This window comes from Denticeps clupeoides, chromosome 7 (assembly GCF_900700375.1).
Source record: "Denticeps clupeoides chromosome 7, fDenClu1.1, whole genome shotgun sequence".
NCBI lineage: Eukaryota > Metazoa > Chordata > Actinopteri > Clupeiformes > Denticipitidae > Denticeps > Denticeps clupeoides.
Genome location: NC_041713.1, coordinates 6,079,625 through 6,104,778, shown reverse-complemented (window position 1 = coordinate 6,104,778; position 25,154 = coordinate 6,079,625). Strand labels below are relative to the sequence as shown.

General features: G+C 47.7%; 3 protein-coding genes across 3 annotated transcripts; 2 read left to right on the top strand and 1 right to left on the bottom strand.

Annotated features, from left to right (window-relative positions):
* The first annotated feature begins 8 nt into the window (after positions 1 to 8).
* On the top strand, positions 9 to 782 carry LOC114793935 (histone H2A-like). The gene has a single exon (XM_028986112.1). The coding sequence runs from the start codon at positions 103 to 105 to the stop codon at positions 478 to 480; it is 378 nt and encodes a 125-aa protein (XP_028841945.1). The 5' UTR covers positions 9 to 102; the 3' UTR covers positions 481 to 782.
* A 96-nt stretch (positions 783 to 878) lies between these two features.
* LOC114793933 (histone H3) lies at positions 879 to 2,896 on the top strand. Its single transcript, XM_028986110.1, has one exon. It carries the CDS (start codon positions 1,581 to 1,583, stop codon positions 1,989 to 1,991), a length of 411 nt encoding a protein of 136 aa, XP_028841943.1. The 5' UTR covers positions 879 to 1,580; the 3' UTR covers positions 1,992 to 2,896.
* Positions 2,897 to 15,842: 12,946 nt separating this feature from the next.
* Positions 15,843 to 23,763, bottom strand: LOC114793932 (nuclear factor interleukin-3-regulated protein-like). The gene is made up of 3 exons (XM_028986109.1): positions 23,521 to 23,763; positions 19,640 to 19,822; positions 15,843 to 19,557 (listed from the first exon to the last, which is right to left on the bottom strand). Exon 3 carries the CDS (start codon positions 19,245 to 19,247, stop codon positions 17,571 to 17,573), a length of 1,677 nt encoding a protein of 558 aa, XP_028841942.1. The 5' UTR covers positions 19,248 to 19,557; positions 19,640 to 19,822; positions 23,521 to 23,763; the 3' UTR covers positions 15,843 to 17,570.
* Positions 23,764 to 25,154: the final 1,391 nt, after the last annotated feature.

Genomic DNA, 25,154 nt, shown 5'->3' with positions numbered 1-25,154 from the left:
AAGACAACATGGATGCTTTAAAAGAAGCCCCGGTGGGCCGCTGAGAACATTGTACTCTTTAGTTCCTCCTGGTCTGATCTTCGTTGAGTTACCAGCAGCACCATGAGCGGAAGAGGTAAAACCGGTGGTAAGGCCAGGGCAAAGGCCAAGTCCCGTTCATCTCGGGCCGGTCTCCAGTTCCCCGTTGGTCGAGTCCACAGGCTGCTGCGCAAAGGAAACTACGCCCAGCGCGTCGGAGCCGGCGCGCCGGTCTACTTGGCTGCGGTGCTCGAGTACCTCACCGCCGAGATCCTGGAGCTGGCGGGCAACGCCGCCCGCGACAACAAGAAGACCCGCATCATCCCGCGCCACCTGCAGCTCGCGGTGCGCAACGACGAGGAGCTCAACAAGCTGCTGGGTGGGGTGACCATCGCCCAGGGCGGTGTGCTGCCCAACATCCAGGCCGTGCTGCTGCCCAAGAAGACTGAGAAAGCCAAGTAAACTGCCTAAGCCAAAAGAAAACCCAAAGGCTCTTTTAAGAGCCACCCACTACGTCCAGAGAAAGCGCATTTCATTTTGTTGGGTAACTGGGTATTTCGCATTCATTCAAAGACAAACATGTACAATTCCCGCGCCAGTGCTGGCAGCGTTTTTACTAGTTTGGATCTGTACGTCTTGATTTATCGGGGTGGTAGTAGCCTAGTGGGTAACACACTCGCCTATGAACCAGAAGACCCGGGTTCGAATCCCACTTACTACCATTGTGTCCCTGAGCAAGAAAGAAAACCCCAAAACCCCAAGAAAACCCCAAATTGCTCCAGGGAGACTGTCCCTGTAACTACTGATTGTAAGTCGCTCTGGATAAGGGCGTCTGATAAATGCTGTAAATGTAACACACTCGCCTATGAACCCAGGTTCAAATTCCACTTAACGTTGTGTCCCTGAGCAAGACACGGTCCCTGTAACTACTGATTTCAAGTCGCTCTGGATAAGGGCGTCTGATCAATGCTGTAAATCTAAACCCGTGGTGGTAGATTATCTAGAATCTTCCCCAAACGACAGTATTGCCAGACGCAATGCAGTTCCGATAAGCATACGCGTTTCTCTCACAGAAGAAAGATTAGTCTATTCGCAGTTTAAACTCAGTTGCTATACACACTGCAAATATTTTTAAAATCTGACCTCGGGTGTTTTTCTATACAAAAGCTTTACGATGCCGAAAGAGCTGTTTATTCGTAATTTGACACGTAGAACGTTTACAGAATTTGGGGAGGGGGCAGTGACTGATTTTTTTAAGCTTAAGTGAGTTCAATAGCGACACATGTTTACAAATTATACTTTTATTTTCCTATCAATTTCTACTTTTCTAAACAAACCAACTATAAGAACGCGCCAAAAGTAACGGATGATACTTCAAATTTTGGCGCCACCGGAAGCTGGGAAATTACCCAATCGACGTCCGAGATACTGACACGTCCCGCCCAACCACGTGGCACGTAACTGAATCAGCCAATAAGTGCGCCTCGGCGGGGAGATATAACGCCGTCCTAGGCGCTTTGGGCGACACTGTTCTGACCAGCTCAGAAGCGCAACTCGAAGCCATGGCAAGAACCAAGCAGACCGCTCGCAAGTCCACCGGCGGCAAGGCGCCCAGGAAGCAGCTCGCCACCAAAGCTGCCCGCAAGAGCGCTCCCGCCACCGGCGGCGTGAAGAAGCCTCACCGCTACAGGCCCGGCACGGTGGCCCTGAGAGAGATCCGCCGCTACCAGAAGTCCACCGAGCTGCTCATCCGCAAGCTGCCATTCCAGCGCCTGGTGCGTGAGATCGCCCAGGACTTCAAGACCGACCTGCGCTTCCAGAGTTCCGCCGTGATGGCGCTCCAGGAGGCCAGCGAGGCCTATCTGGTCGGCCTATTCGAGGACACCAACCTGTGCGCCATCCACGCCAAACGTGTCACCATCATGCCCAAAGACATCCAGCTGGCCCGCCGCATCCGCGGAGAACGCGCTTAGATCCACCTTCCCGCCTCGTCTGTGAACTCAAAGGCTCTTTTAAGAGCCACCCAATTCTCTTGATAAAAGCGTTTTTCCCCCCACATGGTAACTCTCCAAGCGTAAACCATTAATACGCGCACATAACTCTGTTCTAAACGCCAACAGTTATTAACGTACTTAGCGTAACCGCAATATGACTTAATTGCATAGTTTACGTTTTCTTTTGAATGCTTATTTTTGCCGTTTCTTCCCGGTTTAGTTGGCGCGCCGGTTATTTGAAATCGAGCCGCCCGATTGGTTCTACCACGAGCACGTGGTTTCCGGTGGCGCTGCGCTGGGGCGTTGAAGGTCTTTTTATTTATTTATTTTTAAAAACGTCAAAAAACGTTCTTTATTTTTTTTGCCGAGCGTCCGTTGTGATTGTATCTTTTAAATATTTAATGTGGTAAGTCATGTACACGTTTACAGTCAACATTGATATTGTAGCCAGATGTTTTCTTTCAAAGGCAGGTGGCGCACTTTGTTCAGTCTGTAATGGAACACGATTCCCGCCCAGCGTTTTTTTTTTTTCTTTCTTAAATTTATTTTAACCTAATAAATGCTTTATTTTCGTGATTGTTTTTTCATTTTGAAGGATTTCATATATATATACAAATAAACAAATAAAGACATTTTTTTTGAAACTGGTTTTTGATCTGAAGGACACTGAAAAATGCGGCTGTACAGCTTCCGTTTCAGCCGAGTAAGAAAGAAAGAAAGAAAGAAAGAAGCGACTCCCTGGAAATATCTGCGCTTCTCGCCTTTGCCCTGAAGAGGGAGCAAAAAGGCAGGATTCTCTCTCTTTGTCTGGTTTACAGTTTCTGATAGTATTTCACATTACTGTAGATTAATTTTGCTGGTTTACACCAGTCAATAAATTTGATTCACTGGAACCTCAGTTCTTGTAATCTTATTGAAGCTGTCACGATCCAGACTTTTCATTAACGCAAAACTTTTCTGTTGTCTCTGTGTTTTGAGACAGCACATTATCCCTAGAACTTGGCTTTGCTGTATTTCGTTTTCACACATCTGAATTTGCACATACATATGACACATCACATCAAACGTCAGATCTATAGCATCAGGTTCTGGTTGGTGAAGGTTGATTGCATCTGGAATAGGATTACCTTCAGTTGTCCTGTGAACATAGCTCATTTGCAGGCCCACCCCTGTGAGAACTGGACGATGCACACAGTATCAGCAGATCTCAAGGTCGCCCGGGACACCACTCTTGTGCGTTCATGTTTTATGTATGGTGTGACAGAGGGGAGCGTGCAGTGTGACCTGCATAACACTTATGGGGTCTCCACATCGAAGCTACTGTGATTCTTCAGTAGCTGAATGCTAATAGTCCTTAAATGCTGTTAGCATGCTCTCAACATTCACATTATTTATAATACGCCCTTATTACAATCAGTAGTTACTGGGACAATTTAGGATTAAGTGTCTTGCTCAGGTACACAATGGTAGTAAGTGGGATTTGAACCCGGGTCTTCTGGTTCATAGGCGAGTGTGTTACCCACTAGGCTACTACCACCCAACACAACCTTGATCCTGGCTCTGCTGTATATTATAAAGTTATGAAGATACCAGTTATGAAGTTGGCGTACCTCAAATCATGAAAGACAAAGAGAGTCACTTGCTTCAAAGAATCTCGCCTCGCTCCATAAAATCGATTTTATTTACTATCTCGGCATTTGTCTGACACCTTAATCCAGAGCAATTTACATTCAGTCGACACAAAAACAGGCTTCTACAACCCCATGAACCCCACGTCTCGAGACGCCTCCGCCTCCAGTCTGGGGCTTGAGTGTGTTGTTTCGTAGCTCAGGCCATCACGCACGCGATCTGGCGTTTTCTGCCCACCCGGAGTCTGAGCAGACCCACAAGCTGTGGCGTCTGGGTGGAAAACGCTCTCAGGCTGCAGACAGGGCTGGTGTCCAGCAGCACGGGTCCCCTCGCCCATGCTGAGGATGCAGCATGACATGGTACTCTGGGGCAAACGGGTGACGAAACTGCCGAAACGAACGCTTCCACGTCTATTCGCCCCTTTTTTTTATGCTAGCAGGACCGGTGTGTGGCCCTTGGATCCATGGGGGATTTATTTATGATCTCCACCGCAGCAACCGAGTTCAAGAAGCTCAGGATATTTGTGTGTTTTTTTTCCCTAAGGAGGAGTCATGTCTGGTTCTGGTTGCTGAAGCATAGCTCCTGCTGGTGTAAAAATGATGCAAGGACTTTGGGAGCAGAGATTATGATGTAGCCTGTCAAAGAATAGCACAACATTTCAAAAGGTTTTATTCATCAGGCGTACATGAAACCTGAATTCCACTGCCCGAACGGGGTGTGTACATACACACCATGGAAAGATGTTTCTTACACATATTAGCAGCTGCTAGAAAACAACACCAAGCGTGTCACATGTAACCATTGCAGCTTCTTTGTCCTTTGATGTCTTGAAAAAAATAAAAAAGAATGCCTTCAGGAATGGTTTTATGGTCTTTTATATATAGTTTTATGGCATGTATTTACACCTCAAGCTCTTAAAGAACAAGGTTTTATTGTCACCTCCCTGTTTATGGTTTGTTTTTGAACCTTGATGATTGTAAGTTCATTTCCTTAATTATGTAATCCCTGCTTTAGCTTTATTACACTTTATGGCACAAAGGAATTGCCTCAATCACTCACTCACTCACTCACTATCCATATTCTGGGTTGTAGGTTCCAAATCCCATCTCGGGACATTGGGGGCAGGGTGGGGAGTAATTAGAGGTAGAGAGGTGCAGAAAGACGCGATGTGTGACGCAATGTTCTGACGCGACCTTGCTTTTTGTACAAAATACACTTTGCACAGAAAATCTCTTGGGTGTCAGCTCATCATTTGTGGTTCAAGAAACGGAATCAAAAAATTACACAACGCAGACGAAGAACCGCTACACTATGATGACTTTCACCTTGATATTTTAGCGCGGATGTATACCTAGCCGAATTGCACTGTAGGGGGCGAGAACGAGTCTTCGAACTGTGAAATTACCACATCAAACAGTTGGTAAACACAACTGAAACACAACTGTTATTGAACATCATTTATTTTCATCACCAATTATCATAGTAGAACAGCTTTCTCAAGCAGTTTGTGATGCATTTTGGAAACAGGAGATGAGCCCCTGGTCTAATGCGTCTCCTGGCTTGAGAAACCCGTTCTCAAAAACGTACTTTTAGTCATTATTTGGGTAGCACACATATTCTGAATGCCTTCGACAGAATTCAAATGAGCATTTTAATCTAGATTAATCTATTAATGTACATTAATCTAAAATATCGATTAATCTAGATTAATTTAGATTACTCTAGATTAATTCCAAGATTACAGTGAGATTAATCTAAATTAAGAAAATTAATCTATGACCACCTCTAATATATATATTAAGTATTTCATTAGGGAAAAAGTACTAGAACTACTGAGCAAAGGCCCGTCTACAAAAACATCATGAGTTGGTGTCGGTCCCAAGCCCAGGTAAATGTGGAGGAAGGGCATCCAACAGTTTCCAAGGCAACTGTGAGGAATACCAGACCAGTTGATCCACTGTAGTGACCCCCAACGGGAGCAGCCAAAGATAAAAGAAGACTCTTTTCAGGCTTGTGAGCATGTGGTGTTAAATGAACTATAATAGATGTAAATATAACTCAAGTAACAAGCCGTGGTGCCTGGCCTGGTGCGGTTCGTTGTACGGCCTTGACTGGAGCACCGAAACACCTCTGAAAGGTATCAGCATGCATCTTATTTTATCCCCCCAAAACCACATGACCAAGGTGAGAGGGAATGGGTGCAGCAAGGCCGACATCCAAAATAACACATTCATGTTCATGACGAACTTCGGTCGCATACGGCCATTGTGCTGTAAGATGCTTTGGATGAAATCATCTGCTTCAATAACCAAATGTGGCGGAAAAAAAAACTAAACATAATTCCGTTCGTGAGATGATGGTAATCACTTCACAGTAGCAGGGCGTGCGTGGGAAAGTTAAAGCTGTGGTCTCTGCTCTCGAAGAAATGGGGCTAAAAACAACATGTATTTAGCCCTCGTAAGAAGATTTGGTGTCAAGTGTTTGTTAGATGGACTCAAACGGTCAGTGAGCCTCTGGTAGAACGCTGCATGGTGCTGTTTTGGGGAGATATTCTACATTGTGTGCACCAAGCTATGCCAGAATAAAACAAACCTTGGTTTCCGGAACAATGTGCGGAATCACCCAGCATCTGCTTAATCCATCCTGGTGGATGGATTAGGCAGTGGATCCATCCTACACAGGGCTGAATCGTCTTAACCGATGAAACGCTTTGAACATGTGTGTGGCCTTCAATGTTGAATTTATTCTCATTGGCGGAATGTATGGAAACTACTGTTCAGGATGATCACAACAGGCATAGTGCAATAACAGAAACCCAATTCCAACAATTTATGTCCGGAACACTTTGGATAAGATCATGATTCCAAGCGAAAAATACAGAACATATGCAGTCATCTGACTTGGAAGAGTCAGGCGCTGGTCCTCGATCTCCTGGTTGGATGTCTGTCAAGAGTTTAAAAATAGTTGATACCAGTTTAAAAAAAAAAAAAAAGACCGGGGGTTTAAAATAGTCGATACCAGACTAAGTGCCTATTTTCTTCTGTGATTATGTTCACACTCGCTGTGAGTGCATGAGAAAATGTAAATATGCTATAGAAAGTGTGTGTGTGTGTGTGTGTGTTTGAGTCTATAACGGTGTGTGTGTGTGTGTGTGTGTGTGCTTACAGCTCCTCTCTCACACGCTTGGCCTCAGCACATGGCTCGCAGACAGCACACAATCTGCCTTCACGTGGTATCCCTCCGTCTCGCCCTCTTTCCCTCTCCCTCCCTATCCTTGTCCCTCCTCCCTTCTTGCACTCTGCCGAAGTGTCAGAACAATGGCACCTTTTCTTCTGTCTTCCAGCGGAGAGGTCGCCACCCCGTTTCGCTGGAAAACACAATTACAGGTCACGTCTAACTCCTGGGGCTCTTTGCGCTCCCTGCAATCGCCGCCCCGCGCCATTCATCTCCGAGGACGTCAGAAGCGCTTGATGGTTTTCTTTGAATCATTGTATTTATCTCAAATCCGGGCCCTCCGGAGTGACAGCGCGCTGCTCCGGTGGGTAGCCAGTGCAGAGACACGTACCGAGAAAAAAAAAAAAAACGTGACCCCTGACCTCGGTCAACTTGGCCGTGTCGTGTTTTACCGGAGCTGCGCACAGCCGCCACATTCGTCTTTTGAGGCCATGAGACGGTTTTAGTGACCCCGAAATTCTCAAATTCTGCATTAACCCAACCATGGATCATTTTTGTGCCTAGTAGCTCAGTTGATCCTGGTGACGTCAATGAGTCACATGTTTAATATCAGTGAATTAAATTGTATATTTAACTCCTTGAAATTAATTGAACACAGAAAACAGACGTTAGGTGTTTAGACATTTTTTATTTTCCACATCAACTTGTTGCTTCATTAGAGCTGATTTGTGCCGTCAGTAGAAAGTAATTAAATTCCACATGAACCATGAACCATTTAATTATGAAACACTTACAGACAAGACTGAAATGCCTGTAACCACATATAATCTATATAAATGAGCTCAAACTGGAACCTTTTCGCTATTTCCTCATTTGCTCTGTGCAAATAACAACGGCAAAAAAAAAAATAAAAACTTAATTCCTATTTCCAGGTATTGACATCATATTTTAATTTCCACTGGAACACATCTTCAAATGCCTCTCCCACCTTTTCTTGTGGTTTCGAAATGTCCATAACCAAATGTCTGTAACAGATTAACTAGCTAAATGCAGACCACTTAAAGCGGCTCACTCAGAATAGAACTAAAAAAATTCAACAAAAATCTCAATATTATATATATTTTTTTTACATCTATGTCTAGCAACATATAAATAAAGGTGTCTGAAAAATCTGCCTAAATATTTTTTTTCACATACCTTTGCTTAATGTTATTGTTTGGTGAGGTTTTTACAGGAAATGTCATTGTAAAATGTCATAAATTAATGAATCCATGTAAGACAGCAGTATTCAGACACCCATTCAACAAAAGCTCAAGATAAAAACATGGGGTAGCGCCTAGCGGAAGGAGAAAGGACATGGGAGTTTGGAGGGTTTTTTTTGCACCCCCCCGCCCCCTCCCTGGGTTGTTCTTGTACCCCTCTGTCCCGGACCGCCCTTGGCCTCTTTGTCTCAGTTCACCGATATCTAGGTGCAGGAGATGTTTACATAACCGCCGCGACTCCAGTCAAGGTGTTACTGTAACACGTTGCCAGACGACACCATGTGAGCGCTCAGTCACATGGCCACCAAACCCCCCCCCCCCCCTCGCCCCCACCACACCCTAAACCCACACTCAGGTGGCTGGGTTTACGAGAGGAAGTCCAGGGCCTGACAGACAGAGGGAGGGGGCGGGGTGGCCTGTGTAACACGAGTCCGCTGTCTCCCCGGCCGGGACAGGGCGGCCTCCGACACTCCGAGTCTCCCTGCGGCTGCTCTCTGGAGGGGGGGGGTGACTGTGTCGGTGTCGGGTTACCGACAGCGCAGCTACATACTTTCTTCCCCCCACCCCTACCCCGCATGTTTTGTCTGCTTACAGCAACTGATGTTTCACAAGGCCAGCCTTTCAGGTCAAATCCTCCTTCCACGCTCCCCCCTCTTCTTTCTTCTTTCTTCCTCATGACGCCCCAAAATAAAATTTCATTGTTGGGCAGCAAGTAAACCTGGTTCAGCGCTGGCTCTGGCCGCCTGTTTTTTTACGCTCGCCGCTTTGGCCTCGTTCCCCATTTCCTTATCTGTGTGGAGGATGCGCACGTGTCTTGTTGTTTGTCAACCTCCCCCAACGCTGACAGCGAATGGCACGTGACCCCGGCACTACAGCGGGAAGCCGATCTTTTGTTGTCTGACACTCGACGTTAGTCACCCAAACAGGAAGTGCTGTTTTTGTCCTGGACTCCATTCCCAGTCCTGCTTGGCCGAATGCAGTTCTGTCCTTGTGAGCATTTCTGCGCATATGCAACTGCACGCTGGGGTGTAGCTGGAACCTGCGGTAGGCCGAGAGCAAAGGGGTGTGGTAACGTTTAATAAATGTATAAAATGTGTGTGTGTGTGTGCAGTTTTCAAACATGAACTAGCACAGTGCTGCATCAGTAAGATACCACAACTGGTAAACCACTGCCCCTGTGTTGACAGACATAGAAAGCAATGGACCTGAACCACATCGAGGCGGGAACGCTAATTCATGCGAGGATTGAGCTTCTGAGGTCATTGCGCAACTTAATAATTTTCCAACTTTTTAAATGGACGGTTGATTACCTTACACAATAAAATATATAGATATTTATTCTTTTTTTATATGCCTACTCTGTGTCCTATTTGTTTCTTGTACTGCTGTAACTGGAGCTAAGATGAAAATAAAGTGTATTTTGAGTTTGAATTCTTCATTCTTTTGGTTTCATTTAGCTTTTGGTATTCTATGCCTTTGTAGTGCCATGCAACAAGGACACCTGCGTTCTTTCCATTCTTCGCCACAATACAAAGATCTATACATGATGTTAGATCAAGTGTGTATCCACCCTGCTGAGGGGTCTTCTGGTTGTTGCTCTCTTAGCCTCAAAAAAGGACCACGAAACAGTTGGCCAATGTCAAGGACGTTCAGCTGGGATTTACAACCAGTTGTTCTGGAGCCCCAGGAGGCTCAAGGGAGTCATGTTATTTCTGGACATATTAGGTTTCATCAATGGTCCCAGTCCGATCTTTACGTTAGCACAACTGGTGAATTTGGTTTGGAACGGATTGCGTGTCTGCTACTCAGATGGCTCTTCCGGCGTGAATGAATGGGAGCCTAATGGAGCAGCAGACTTCTCCGGTTTCAAAGCGGGATTCTGGCCCAATCGTAGTTGGTGTGAAGGTCGAGGTCATGTGTGTCCAACGCTGAAGGTTAATGATGTTAAGATGTGGCTCTGCATCTCACAGACCTAGAACTGTGTGGCCGAGTCGCTGCGACTTTCTCAGGGTGTCTGTTTCCTTGCAGCTCAACACTCATTGTACGCATTTTCACAGTAAACACAGCACGGGCAGCTAGACGAAGATCACCATCTATGCTCCTCTTATCCGGCTATCACTGAATCATAGGTGTGGCCGAGGAGACCTGCGACTGGAAGGTTCTGTTTATGTGTCAGTCGACAGTGAAAGCATCTTAAGATGGTATCTGGGCTGGTGTCAAGTCACAATCTCAGATTAAAGAACGCCGTCACCCACACACCTGGCCAAAAGCCCACATTGTTAAACTCACACCTGTTTCTCTGACTGACAGACGAAATTCACGTCCTCTCCAAGAACCCACCCCTCCCTCTTCTCCCCTTCTTACTGGTAATTAATGAGTGAAAATATTTCAACAGGAAGTCCATGATGACAAAAGAAAATGAGAATGTCGGGCGGACTGGTTTCAGAATGGCACTGTTTTTAGGCATCCTCAAACGACCTGGGTCTTTTATTTATAGCGCCGAGGCAGCGTGTGCCCAACCAGAGACCAGGAGGCAACGTTCCAGAGGGCAAAACCCGGCAGGTCACTGAGTGTACAGTTGCCATGGGATCCTTCGGCTGTGTAGCCGAGAACCGTATGCGTCAACAGGTCTTGTACATATGAAATCCCTCCCAGAAGGAACCAGAAAGAATCCTTGGGAGTGGGAATTCAGAAGGTCGGTTGAGTGTGCGATGGGTGTACGTGCTGTGTTGACATTAATAAGTTAATTGCTCAACAATCTTTTGTATAGTCCACATCGTGTGTCAATATACAGAGTTAATGGTCCACTTCTCCAAAACTGTGCTTCCTATAGCAATGAACAGACATATATACACATGGCAGCAATGTGGTTTATTTTCCTTGGAGATCTCGGTTAAAGTACACTTACATTTATGGCATTTATCAGACGCCCTTATCCAGAGCAAATTACAATCAGTAGTTACAGGGACAGTCCCCCTGGAGACACTCAGGGTTAAGAGTCTTGCTGTGCTGACTTTGTAGACCACTGGGCTACTACCACCCAAGTCCTGCTTTGGATGCTCTTTTCGTTGGTTTAAATGGTTTGGATTGAATGAGACATTCCCGGTGCTTGGTTATCAGTGTCACCTCTTGACAGACTGGCTCCCTGCAGACGGTTTGTTACTTCCTTCCTCCCTGGAATGGGCTCGAGCTTCCACATGACCCTGACCCAGATGAGTGGGTTGGGTAGATGAGATGGATAAATATGAAATCATTGAGGTAGTACTGGACTTCCTCTTCCCACTCAATGAGCAAGATTTATTAACATTTACATTTTTACATTGCAAATGCTTTTTTCTAGAGCACACACTTTTTTTACTACCAGGAAAAGGTATTAGCTGGGGTCCTTGAACCCGAACTTTTTTAATAAATTAAGCTTAACATAATTTCGTTGTTCTCCATTTTGAATCAATTATTCCAAAATATGAATTCAACACAGTGTGTGCTGTATACCTGCCTGTCCCATTTCACTGGGAATCAGGTCAAAGTGAACCGAAGTTGCCGTATCTAGGCCGGTTTGGGGCACTGGGCGCTCCACTCCCGATCAGGGATCAGCATCTGTTCCTGCTACTAACACAACACGTCTGCTGCCTTAAATGGTTGCACTGTCCAACTGGCTCTCATTCACAAAGACAAACAGTCACAGCTCAGTGTCAACACTGCTGTGAGACATTCTGATAACAGATAAGCTTTTCCTGGAAGATCACGCTCTGCTGCTAGAAAAAAAAAAAAAAAAAGGAAAAACGACAAAGCTCACTCTGTGTTTTCTGGGTCTGGTGATTACGGTCAGGGTTCTTGGAGGACTCAAGCATTTCAGAGAAGTGTGGAGAAATGGAGAGCTAGGGAGTGGCTGGGCGAGACAGCGAGGGAGGGGGCAGGGGCGGGGTTCAGCCCTGTTACGAGAGCCCGTCTCTCATGTCCAGCCCGCTGCAGCTTGCAGCTCCACCCTCGTTGCCATGGCGTGTGGGTTCACTCCAGGTTCTGCCCACGAGGGGGCGGAGCCAGGGAGAAAGAGAAGGAGATCGAGCCAAAAGAGGCGGCGCTGACCTACATTCTGCCTTCGGTCCTCAAGAGCAGGCTGGCCTTCTCCAGCAACCGCATACGTCCGACCAGAGGAGGCCTGTGGACCTCCGCCATCCCATCTTTCCCAACTTTTGTAGCCCTGAGTCCTCCAGAAGTCAAACAGTCCTCATGTTTCTGCAGTTATAAATGAGTGTTTTCGTAACTGCACTTGACTTTTACTGGGGCAGGACACCACCTGTTCCAGCGCACGGGCGTGTTGAGGTCACAAACTTCCTCACGACGTACGCCCGGTCACATAAGAACATGCAACTCAGCCAAACATGCAACTCAGCCAGATTTGACCTACTTCCTTTGCCTTCCTTTTCACCACCGCTCTGATTCTCACCCTGTGGGCCGACTGACCTACATTTTCCATGACTTAAAAAAAAAAATGTTACACCTCTTTCTGGCCTGAAATGAGAGTGAAAGGAGGCAAAAGCATGCAGTGGGGTTGGACTGGCCGCGCTGCGAGAGAATGCATGCTCAGGCACGCACAGAGAGTCCCTGCCTCTCCGCCATCGGAGACCAACAGAAACGCGGCACGGGCCGAACTGTGCCGCTCATTACGGCACAGAAACGAGTTGTGTAATCTCCAACTGGGCAGGTTTTCCTCTGCTGCTTCCATGGACCTCAACAACAACAACAGTCTCTTGGTTGATGAAACTTCAATGGCCTATTTCAATTTGAAAAGTTGAATGAACAATTGGTACACATTAGATCCTTTAGACAGTTTTGGACAATTGTGGACTGAAATAATAACGTCTACGCTGTATTGTAGATGTGACATCGTGACAGGACTGTGTTTAAATCATTAATTAAACGAATTAATTTAAGAGGAAAGTTGGTTGTGTGGGTAATTAGTATTTCTTCGGGATGTTTATTTCTGTAAACTGCATGTGACAGTAGTGAACACGCCCCGAGCATGTCTTTTACAGACATAGTGGCCTCATGGTGTATACTAGAAGTGGACAGACGGACATCACTGTGTGTGTTTTTCATTTTGAATTATCTCAAAAAGCCTGGGACAGATTTGGACCGTTACATTGGCCTGAATTCCTTTTAAATTCATAACAGTCCAGAGTCAGGATGAGTCTGGGTCGCACCGATCGCATTGTCTCCTTATGATCTCCATATTTTGGATCTTAAAAAAGTGAAGTGATTGTCGTGGTGAAGCACACGGTGACACAACAAAATGTGTCCTCTGCTTTTTAACCACGGGGAGCCATGACAGGCGTCCGGGGAGCAGTGCTTTGCTCAGTGGCACCTCGGACCGGGATTCGAACCTTCTGCAACCTTCTGATTACGGGGCTGCTTCCTTAACCGCTAGGCCACCGCTGCCCCACCACTAACATCAGTATGTAACACATGACCGGTCAAAATCTGTATATCATGTTACCTATGAATTGAGAGCAGCTTTGAGGGCTCATCTACTCCAGTTATTTACGCCACGGCGAGGTCTTAGACACACAGTAACACTCAAACGTGAACGAAAAACCATAGAAGAAATCTATGCATCACTGTTCAGTGAAACAGTTGGACTCGGACCGGTGTGCGGCAGTGAACTGTAATGAAGGTGGGGGATTCAAAGAATGAAGACACCTTTACCCGGGTGGCCCACATCTTTCCGTTTCTTTTTTTTTAACGTGCTGAGCTCTGCCCCCATTCCCTACTTCCACTCCCCTCCAGCCCTCCGATCTCTGTTGGCTTCCTCATCGTGCATGCAGAGCTCACGCTGTTGTTGTGACCTACATACGCTGCTGTTATGTAATGTCTCCGCTTGCAAACACACTGGTTTGGGAAGTTTTCTCTTGTCTGACGCATCCGTGCAGCAACAACAAAGGAAAAACCTGCACGGCCGGCCGCTTTAGAACAGACGAGGGCGTGGAACACGGTTCCTGTTGGAACACGGTTCCTGATCAACAAGGTGCAATTATAATCAGGGTCAGGGACGTCCGAAGACGATCGTCTCAGCGCTCGTCGGCCTCACGGGGGAACAAAAGCTTGTGCGGGGACGAGAGCGAACGCGTGCGTTGGCCTTTCTCCCAGTCGCCCCGCGGTGCCAAAAAGTTTCCGATCCCAAAACAATTCCAGGATACGAGCGCAGCAGCCACGCAACTCGCCCGGTTCGTTTTCCACGCGAGGCTTCGCGGCGTTTGTGCTGACCTTGTCCAGACCCCGGCACCACAACAGGCACATTTTCACTCCTGACTGGGACAGCAAAGGCAGATGCTATCTCTGTTTTTTTTTTTTTTTTTTTTTTTTTTTCAGTCAGTGAACAATTGGGTCATTTCAACACTGGAACAGGACATTGTTGACTCTGAGTGTGTGTGTGTGTGTGTGTGACAGGTGACAGTGCTTCGTGATTTGTGGCTGAAACAATGGCCCGTCTTCAACTCTGACAAGGAAGTAGCGCGGCCCGACGTAAGCCGGCGGCCGCCATCGGCTAAACCTAATTCAAGTGGCGTTAATTCGGAAGTCTGGAGAGTTTAGGAGCTTCTGGAAAACTCCTCCCCCCTCTCTGGCTCGTTCCTATGCCCCCCCCCTTCCTAGGCCCCTGAGGGGAAGCCAGGTAACACAAGTAGTTCTTTCCTTGAAGATTTTTTATTTTTTTTTTCCCCTTCTCTCATGCCAGCCCTCTCCACTTTTTCATTCCATTTCTCCCCTCCCTTCCTCTTTCCCACGTTGACCTACTTTTCCCTGACCTTTTTTTTTTTTTTTTTTTTTTTGAGTCTCCCCACACTGGGGCAAGGTCGGTAGACGTTGCGGTGCGGAGATTGCTACGGAATGTGACCGCGATGCTGCGGCAATGCAGCTGTATAGGTGCTATGAGGCTTTGGCGTTCACGAGGCCGTTGGTTGCATGAGGGCCTGTTTCACGTCGCATATATTTATTTTTTTCCTGAGCCCCATTTCTCGAGCAGCAACGAACATTCGTTTTGATTTGCACACAGCACAAGGTTTTGCTTTATGCAAGCGGCGCGCTCTCAGACCTTCGGCTGTTCAAACAGCGGTTGTGTAACGTCCCCAGAGCACACACCGCCATAAAGCCTGTTTGACGTGTTTCGTAATTCTGTGTTCTTGCCCCCACAGCTGCCACAATGGCTCCAGAACCGCGAGCAGAACTGTTCCACTCTCTTGTTTTTTTTTTTTTTTTTTTTTTTTTTACTTCTTTCCCCTCAGGACTTTGTGCTTAAGTGACATTGGAATCTGGGCCTGGCTGTGCGCTCACCATCTGAGGCCTTGACACAGTTTCACTTTTAGGCCAGCCTTGGGCACGCAAGGCGGGCGTGTTTTTGTGCGCCGCGTCCCCACAAATATTGTGTTACGCGGCCGTTTGTGACCGTGTGCGAACGTGCTGTGCTGAATGGGGCCGTGCCGGCAGCAGCCTGTGGAGGCAGATTTAACTAGGCCACCGTTACATCAGTCAGCATCTCCGCTGGGACAATGTGTGTCAGTGTGACACTGCTATTTCCTGTCCACTCGAACAAGTCAGCCCACCTCATGAATCAGATCTGAGACTTATTTCAGACGCGCGGTTACATCCATTTGTTCACTTTCTGCCCTGAGAAAGAACAGACTGGTCTTTTATTGAAATTGTGACATTTCTCCTCTTCATTTGTCTCCTCTGGGTCAGGCTGTACAGCAAAGATAATTCAGACAAGTCATTAACCAAAAAAAAATGAAACTTTTATTTTTTTTTTTTTTCAGTATTATTTCAAACGCACCCATTGTCAGCAATAAACATTAGTGTTTTGTTTTCAACACAGAAACCCATTTCAAAGAGGAGTGACTGGAACCACCCACTCCTACACACTTTTTTTTCGGCATATAACACAAACATTACTGATTTTAATACACACTGAGAGGTTTGGGAAGAAGAGAAGGACTGAGGGAAGTGCAGTACATATGTTGAAATAGGGATCAGAACAGGACAGAAAAAAAAAAAAAAAACAGGAATCTTGTTACAAAATAATGACAGTGTCATGTGAATCAGAGGAACTTTACATTTATACACAAGAGCCAATAATAATATTAAAGAAGTCACACTCGACATGAAATGACGTGAGCCACAGGGTTGGCCACATCCAGGGTGTGACCTCACAATTTAGCTGAAGAGCCAGCATTATATTACATTACATGTACTTTACCTAGAAAAGGACAATTCAGATTACAGCAAGGTAGGACATTTTCTGCAGGCCATCGAATGTCACCATAGTAATTGCAAATGTTAATTCTGGGGCCATTTTATGTTCACATATTATCTTAAATTATTTGTCCTTAGAGGACATTTCTGAATAAATTACTTACTTTTACCCTGTTGCTATTGTTTTAAAAAACATTTTTGAAATACTAAGTAAACTATGCTACTTATTCACACTTCAGACTTTTGAAGGTATTTCCTAGTGGCGGGTTCACAGAGAAGGACATTAAATACACTATGTAGCAAAAACACAGGCTGGAAAAACAGCACATTAAAAAAATATTTGCTGCATGGAGTGATTTTTTTTTCCTTTTTCAACACACTCAGCTGTACTTTTTATAGGCTTAAAAAAGTTTTTTTTAATGAAAGAATATCAAAGTCTATGGTATGACTCGTGCTACTATAAAAAATATTCACGATCTTCAAAAAAATAAAATTAAAATGATTTAATTGAAGTGGCAATTAATGATACTGTACAACAAATCCAACCACAGCCGTCCTTGAATCTTTTTTTTTTTTTTTTTTTTATGAGGGGAACATTTTAGTTTTCTTGCCAAAATATATATTTATATACACTATATTTATATCACAGTAATATACAACACAGACGTGTTGGAGTACAAGTACGAGGGCTGATGAAGGATGAGGAGGTAGGGCAGAGGACGAGGGATGGAGCTAAATGCACTGTATCTTTGGTCAATGGGAAAGGCTCCTCGAACATCCTGATGTGTGGTGTGTGTCTAGCTACGGGCCGCCACCGTCTGCATCCAGGCCACGCCCGAATGAAGCAACTGCGGACTGTTCACAGAATTCACAGTTCAGAGTCTGTCCTGTGCAGTGCTGACCCTGCTTTAGGTTACAATTGCAACGGTGCAAGTGAGTGCAGGATCAGGTCCGTTGAAAAAAAAAAGTGCTTCTGTAGTCCTAGAGGGGTAACACAGTCAGTACAAGCTATATTACAGGGTACCCAAATGTCCGAGTCCAAAACACTCCTTTGGGGTTTTGGGGAGCAGGGGCTTACAGAAGAGGGTGTGAAAAGGCTGAAAGACTGGGCAGCTGTGGACCTCGGGGATCCAGGATGACGGCGATAACGTGAGACTGAAGGCATTGCAGTGCTTCTCTGCAGTAACAAGGCGTGGCTGCACTATCTGCACTCACAGCCGAGGACCGTCTCCACGCCTCCCTTTGACCCTCAGTCAAGTCTTTTGTTCTGACCGTTCCGATGACCGCCCTCGACCGCCGTGGCCTGGTTGCAGAACCTCGGTGGTGACCGGGTCTCTGGCTCCTTGCTGATGTCCTGCTGCCCAGCATGAGTGAGCGCAAGGTAGGGGTGCTGGGGTAGGGATGTGCCTCCTGCAGACGGGCTGGTTGGAGACTCCTGGACTGAGGGCCCACTAGTGCTCAGCGTTCGGTGTTTAAGCCGTAGTTTGTGAGGCAGGGCGGCGCATTTGACCTCGGTCTGGGTGTCCCGGCTCTGGCTTTGGGGCGAGAGGCTTTGGCCGGAAGAGATGGGAGAAGCAACCATTGACGAATGCTGGTGGTAACTGCCTGTGTCAGAGCAAGACGATGACAAAGGAGACTCGTCGTCAGTGGAGGCATCTTTGTCCGAGCTGCTCCGTGGGTCGCCGTCACTTGATGAAGTGTCTTTGCCCAGTGTTGAGTGACTCTGGTAGTAGGCATCGTTCCTTGAGTCTCCCTCGTAGGTCAGGACTGGCGGCTCCTCATCTGTGGGACTGAGGTAGGGTTGAGGGTAGACGTGGACGTCATGTTTGTGCAGGAGATTTGGAGCAGAGCTCTCAAACCTCAGGTTCTCCAGCTCCTGTTGATGGTGGACAGGGTACGCCTGTTCCTCATCAGCATCTCCATGACCAGCATCGTGCTCATACGGAGGGGAGTCTAAGGTCTTCCTCTCAAGCTGTTTGGTGACCTCGGCAAGGGTTTCTAAGCCACCTTCTCTAGCGTGTGAAATATGAGGGGCTGAAGGCAGTTGACTCGCATCCGGAACCTTCTGACTTTCCACGGGATAGGATCCACTGCTGGATCGAAAGAGAATGACGCTCCTCTGGGGAGGAGCCCCAGGTATGGCAGGGCTGATGATGGTCTCTTGGTGGTTGTTGTGATGCCGTTGCTGCTGGTGGTAGACCGCCTCCTGTCGACATCCTGAGCTCAAAGCCCTATGGACGTTGAACATGATTGGGGTGGTGGGGCTGGTGCTCATGTCACTCTCCAGTCCTGCTCCCTCCTGTTTGATGCTGTAGCCTACAGGCTCTGGGCTGTCTCGAGAAGACCCGTCTGACATGTCTGACAAGGACCCCCGTGGGGAATACTTGATAAGTTTGGCAGGGGACTCCGCCAGACCAGACTGCTCGGCCTCAGAGGAATCGGAGTTCATCATGACGTGAGAGCTGCTTGAGTATCCGCTGCTGTAGTAATGGCCAGACGACGCCGAGGAAGTTGAACTGACAGCGGCGCTGGACGCGTTGCCGATCTGCTGGCTCTTCTCCATGTAGGAGGCGGTGCTGATGAGGCCAAACCTCAGCTTCAGCTGCAGGAGTTCCGTCTTCAGCCGCACGTTCTCATCGTTTAGCGCAATGACCCTGTTCTCCAGCACCATATCGTTGAGCCGACGCTTCTCCCGTGAGCGCTTGGCTGCTTCGTTGTTCTTGCGCCGCTTCTCCCAGTAGGAGGCGTCCTTCTTCTCGTCAGAGATGAACTCCCGTTTGCGACGACAGCTCATGTTTGGCTTGGGCTTCGTGCCGCGCCCAGGCCGCTGGGATGGATGAGAATCACTGAAGGTGGAGAATGTCTCTAGATCGTCTATGGACTCGGATTGGTTTGCGGTCATAATCTGCGAATTTAATTCTTCCATTTACTGGGGTCCAGTTCCAAATCTGTCTTTAGACGCTGCGGGAGAATTGGAAAGAGCGCGGATAGCTGTGAAGGGGCTAGCGATTCTAGAAAAGTTTCAGGAAGTGTGACTCTAGGTAGCAGGGTCAGCAAATATTTTTGGAGGTGTTTGTACTTCAGAGCAGGTGGCCTTCATGGAGATTCATTTCATTTCAAGTGTCCACATTTGCAAGGAAGATCAGGAAGAGATGGAACTCTAAATCAGACTCCCACATTTACAATGTCAGGGAGGATGTCCGTCGCAACTGCCGAAAGGCGCGGCTCGCTGGCACCTAAACGGAAAAGTAGGTCAGAGCCACCTCGAGGACAAAAATTTGTGAAAACAGGAGGTTGATGAGGTTCAGTCTTGCCGACCTTTGTTTTCTTTGTCTGCGTGTTGTTATTCCTTTGTCGGTACAGGGGCGAGGTTGAGAGGAGCTGAAAATGTGGCCCGACGCTCCAGGCGTGCTGCAGGATGTAGGTCACCCAGTCTCTCTCCGTCTCCCGACGGTCCCCCGGGGAGCGCTGCTCTTCGTGAGCCGGTCACTTGATAGAAGGCTGTGAACATGAGAAAGGGGAGAAAGAAAAATGTGGATTTGTTCATCTTCAAGCAAAAACATCCACGCTTTTCAAGAAACCTTTTCAATGAGACCTGCTGGCAGGCCGGGCCTGTTTTTTTTTACGAGCTTTCATTTAATTCCCTTTTTACTTTGAAAGTCACCCAGGATACCATTGAAAAGCCCCTGGTAACTATTGTCTGACCTTTTGCCCCTGCTGTTGATCTCTGTAGTCTGTGACCTTTGACCCAGTTCTCACAGAATGGATATTGGCCTTTTTGAGAAGGTTAATTTAGGCTCACGTCAGAACATAGTACTAAGATCATGACTTTTTTTCCCCCACTATCGGAATACGCAGCAAACACAAAATTGCACCAAAACATCTCCTTGTCCAACCATGAAGGAACATTAACAGGAGCAGTAGAAGTCGGCCGAAGATGAGAAGTCTGGTTTGAATGCCAGTCAAGTCTGCCGAATGCAGGAATGACACAAAGAGGCAGGAAAAAGCCTGCGGTCCCTGAGGGCTGTGACTGTGAAGAGGCCAGACAAATAGAGGTCAAGCCGAAGACCAGTGAGATCAAGAGAGGCGGTGCGGTATGGGTGGTGAGGGGGGGTTGGTATATATAGGTCAGGTCCCGTGAAAGAGACGATGGGGGAATGTGTGTGTGTGTGTGTGTTGGGGGGATTTTAGATAATGGACTAAACCGACCCTCTTCCTACTCCACTTATGGACCTAACAGGTGTGTCTGGAGAGCATCTGAGGCCACGTCACTTCAGAACATGTGTCACACCGCAATAAACGTGGCCTTGTTCATTCCCGACATTCTGTTGCTTTGTCTGGTGTTTTAAAGTCGGGCCAACATTAGACCAATATTCTATATCTATTCTATCAAATCCTTCTTGGAATAATTAATAATTGATTGTTTAGTCAGTATCAGTTAGCTCGGTTCTGGATCATGGTTCTTTATCTGAATGGTTTATAAGTGGAGTGGTTCTACAGACTCTTCACTTCTATCTGCTTTTTTTTTAAACGTAACCCAGCATGTGGGCTCTCCCTGGCCAATTCACTGCAGCTCAGTGCCGTGTAATCTCTTCATCTGGCAGGCCCCCTTTATTCCTCTTCTTTCCGCCATTACGTTACCCCCACGTTCCCAGTCACCAGGGGAAATGTTACGTAACCACAGACTGTTTGACGCCTTCAGTGTGGATTTCAGTTCACTTCTCTGAAAGAAAGTAACGTAAGCAACAGACTCTGCCGATCTGGTCCAGGTTTCAGCTTTGCAATAGAAGATTAGCGGCTCCACTGAGTCCCTTCGCGCTAAAAAAAAAAAAAAAACGGTCTGTTTGTTCCATGCCGCTTTCCCGCGAGCCAGTCTGACCGAATTCCGCCGAGAGATCCCGAGGAGAATGACTTGTTAACTGCCGTGCCCCACTGACCCAGAAACCAGGGAGCCGCACTACAAACACTGGCACGCACTGTGCTCAAGCGCCGGAATATAGGTCAGGAGAGCGGCCGGGCCCAGGCGGGGCTGGAGAAGGGACGAGAGCGCGCCCGTAGAAAAGGGCGCGGGCGAACAAAGGAAGGAGCCGTACGAGCACGCAGCGAGCACAGGAAAGCGGCGGACGTCAGAGCATGGAAGCGAGCGAGTGTGTGTGTGTGTGTGTGTGTGTATTCCAGCCGGGTCGCCGGCGAGGAAGCGAGAGTCTGAAAAGCAGAACTGGGCGGGTGATTCACACACCTGAGATCCGCTTCGCAGCACCAACTCACCATTGCTGCGCGTCTGCCAGTCTGGCTTCCAGAGGACATGACTGAGTAGGACGTGGCCTCCGTCACTTTGTGCAATAGCGAGGAAGCGTGCGCGTTTAATCGGCCGCCGGCCAACCTCACGGGCCGGCATGTTGCACGGAGAGAAACGCGGGCGGAACATGCGTACCGTTTTCCCCGTTCTGTTGGTTCGACGACCGCCGGGTACATTTTTACAATTCTGAACACATTTGTGGGGTGGTAGTAGCCTAGAGGGTAACACGCTCGCCTATGAACCAGAAGACCCAGGTTCAAACCCCACTTACTACCATTGTGTCCCTGAGCAAGACACTTAACCCTAAGTTGCTCCAGGGGGGGACTGACCCTGTAACTACTGATTGTAAGTCGCTCTGGATAAGGGTGTCTGGTAAATGCCATAAATGTAAATTTACAGAACAACGATGCGCGGCCGTGAAGTGTACTGCTGTAAGTGTAAATGCTGTAAAATGTAAATTTCACTAAGACTCTTGTGCCAAGAATGGCATAACCAGAAGGAAAAGGCTGGGAAAATTGATGCATTTCGTCCAGGGCCTAAAACCTCAGGCCATTTTCTCGCAGATTCTTTTAACCGGGGCGAAAACACGTGTTCCGTGGAGGTGCGTTTTAAACCGCAGGGGCCGCGACCAGAAGCGCTTTCTTTGTTACGGCGCGCCAGGTTTATTTCTGGTCGGCCGCCGCATCACGGATTCCCTCCCCCCCCCGTGACCCACATTCCAGCTGGCACCGGGAACCGGCAGAACTGGCGGTGCCACCGCTTTCCGCGCGTTGCATCACCCTCCGGCCCCCCGGTTTTAATCCGGGGACGCGTGCGTTGCGCAACAAAAGACCAGAGGAGCAGAATAACCGCGCTTGTGCGCACCAGGTCGTTTAAAACGTCAAGAAAGAGTTGTACGTGTTATTCATGTTCTTTATTATTATTATTATTATTATTATTATTATTCTAGGCCATGCAGCAAATGACGAGAATGTCCCTCGCTAAAAATACCGCGTGACCCGGCGCGCAATAAAACGTGGTGGGTACGTGCAGCAGCACATGTCCCCGCTAAAAGACATTCCGGTCCACCGCAAAAAAGTCACGAATGGACTGAAAATTACGTTTAGTCACAACTAATTACTAAATGTGCGGTTCTGTGCTGCCGCGGCGAGGTTCGTCGGGAAAGGGTCAAAACGGGCCGGGGTTCAAGTTCACCGATGACGTCACGAGCGAACCGCTCCTCTTTTTGCCCCCCACGTCCGCGACCCCCTCCTCCATAAAAGGCGCTCGCGCCGTCCTGCCCCTGCCAGGAAAGGGTTAAACGTCTCTCTCTCTCTCTCTCGCTCTCTCTCTCTCTCCTTCAAACATAAACACCCCGTGCAGAGAACCGGCGCACGTGACGGGGGAAAGTGTGTCCGCGCACCCGACATTCCGTCCCCACGTCCCGCCCCTCGGTCGTCGGTAACCGGGTCGGGAAAAGCCACGGTTACGGCCGAATTAGGCGCCCCGCAAATAACATTCATGAGATCGACAATAATAATAATAACCGGAAGCCGCTAGTAATAAAAATGCCGACGCGGGTAACGCCGGCACTGACCCCGCGAACCACGGGGAGCTTCCCCCTGACATTGAGATGCCGATGTCCGCCAGTCCGACTTGTTTTAAAAGACGCGGCTGGTCGATACTTCGTCTTATTGGCGTTATTGTTGTTCTCGCTGCTCTGGATGCGCATGTTATTGTGCGCATCGCCGCTATGACGTTATGCGTAAGAGCAGCTACTCTCGCTGGCGGCGCTGCGCGTTGTCGCCGCGTAACGTGATGTCGCAGCCTGGTGAGGAATTCTATGCAAACGTAACGTAAACGTGTATATATATATATAAATATATTTATAACAATAATAACCGTAACAAACCGATCCTACCTGTAAAGCGCGATCTCTCTCTCTGTCTCTGCGTCTCTAGGTCGTGTCGAAGTCGAGGTGATCCGCGCACGATACTCCGCTCCCAGGTGTGTGCATGTGGCGTCGGGTGGCGGGTCGCTCCGTTTGCATTGGCTCCGCGTGTTGTTTCTCTCTGTCGCTTCTCTCCCTCCCTCTACCCCCGGTTCCGTCTCCGAATGTATGTTACTAGGTCAGTCGTTGCATAACAGGACGCTTTGGGTGCCTAGTCACGTTCCGTCTCTCCCTCCCTCCCTCCCTCCCTCTTTCTCTCTCTCTCTCTCTCTCTCTCTCTCTGCCCGGCTCCCTCCCGCCCTCGACTCCTCCGAATCCCGTTGCAGTGGCGCGGAGAGGAGGTGCCGGGCTCCGGGCCAGCTCGGCTCAGCTCAGATGTAGGGCGAGATACCCGTAATAAGGTTACTGGGGGGGGGAGAGAGAGAGAGGGAGAGGGAGCCCAGAAAATAGAGACAGAGGAGACATTTTTAGAAACAGGCCCTCAGCAGATGATATAAAAAGTAACAGCTTTTGCAGCAGCTGTTGTTTTGGGTTTGTTTCCGAAGCCTGGCGCATACGTTCAATAATCGCACAAAGGAAACGGGTTCCAAAGAGTAAAATAAAAGATTATAGTAAATATCTTACATATATATATATATATATATGAAATGTGTCCTCTGCGTTTAACCCATCACCCTTAGTGATCAGTGGGCAGCAATGACCCTAGTGGGTGGTAGTAGCCTAGTGGGTAACACACTCGTCTACGAACCAGAAGACCCAAGTTCAAACCCCACTTAATTCCATTAAGTGTCCCTGAGCAAGGCACTAAACCCCGAGTGTCCCCAGGGGGGGGGACTGTCCCTGTAACTACTGATTGCAAGTCGCGCTGGATAAGGTCGTCTGATAAATGGTCCAAATGTAAATGTAAATGACAGTAATACATATATATATATAATATATATATTACCATATGTGTGTTACCATATATAAATATGGTAACCTTGAACAGTCCCGCACATCCTGTGGCAAAATGACCTGGCGTTGCACAATGCAGAGATGAAACAGAAGGAAACTTGATTGCGCTTCACCAGTTTCAAAACCGTCTTCTGGGTGTGTCAGTTATCATTTTATTTATTTAAATCCAGCCCTCCCGCCCTAATCCATGGCCCGACACCAAGCAGGCGTGATTAACGGCGAACGCTCAGCCTTTGTCATTATCCCCCCCCTCCTCCCCGCCTCGCTGGGTTCGATTAAAAACGGAGACGCGTTGCTCTCCGGCGGGAGGAAGGTGCATTTCGTTTAGGAGCGTCGTGACCCGACGAGGCCTGCAGCGGTTGCACCAGTTCCGTGTTGCATAACGGCCACAGTCCGGGTCCCCCAGTAAAGCCTCAGCCTGAGATCACTTGGCACGTTCTGGAGGAAAGACATATCAAATTCTAATCAACACTCGTATGCCATCTCGGTACGGCAATAATGAACGTGAAAGACGTGAAAACATGAGTATAACTGTTGTCTAGCTATAATATCCATATACTGTGTACATCCAGGTAAAATAAAAGCAGAAAAAATACATAACGACTGATGTATTACTTCTGGTTCTATCCGGAGATGATCATGTGTTTTTT

Excerpts from the sequence above, each read along its gene's own strand:
- LOC114793932 (XM_028986109.1), bottom strand. The coding sequence starts at position 19,247 with ATGGAAGAATTAAATTCGCAGATTATGACCGCAAACCAATCCGAGTCC.
- LOC114793935 (XM_028986112.1), top strand. The coding sequence starts at position 103 with ATGAGCGGAAGAGGTAAAACCGGTGGTAAGGCCAGGGCAAAGGCCAAG.
- LOC114793933 (XM_028986110.1), top strand. The coding sequence starts at position 1,581 with ATGGCAAGAACCAAGCAGACCGCTCGCAAGTCCACCGGCGGCAAGGCG.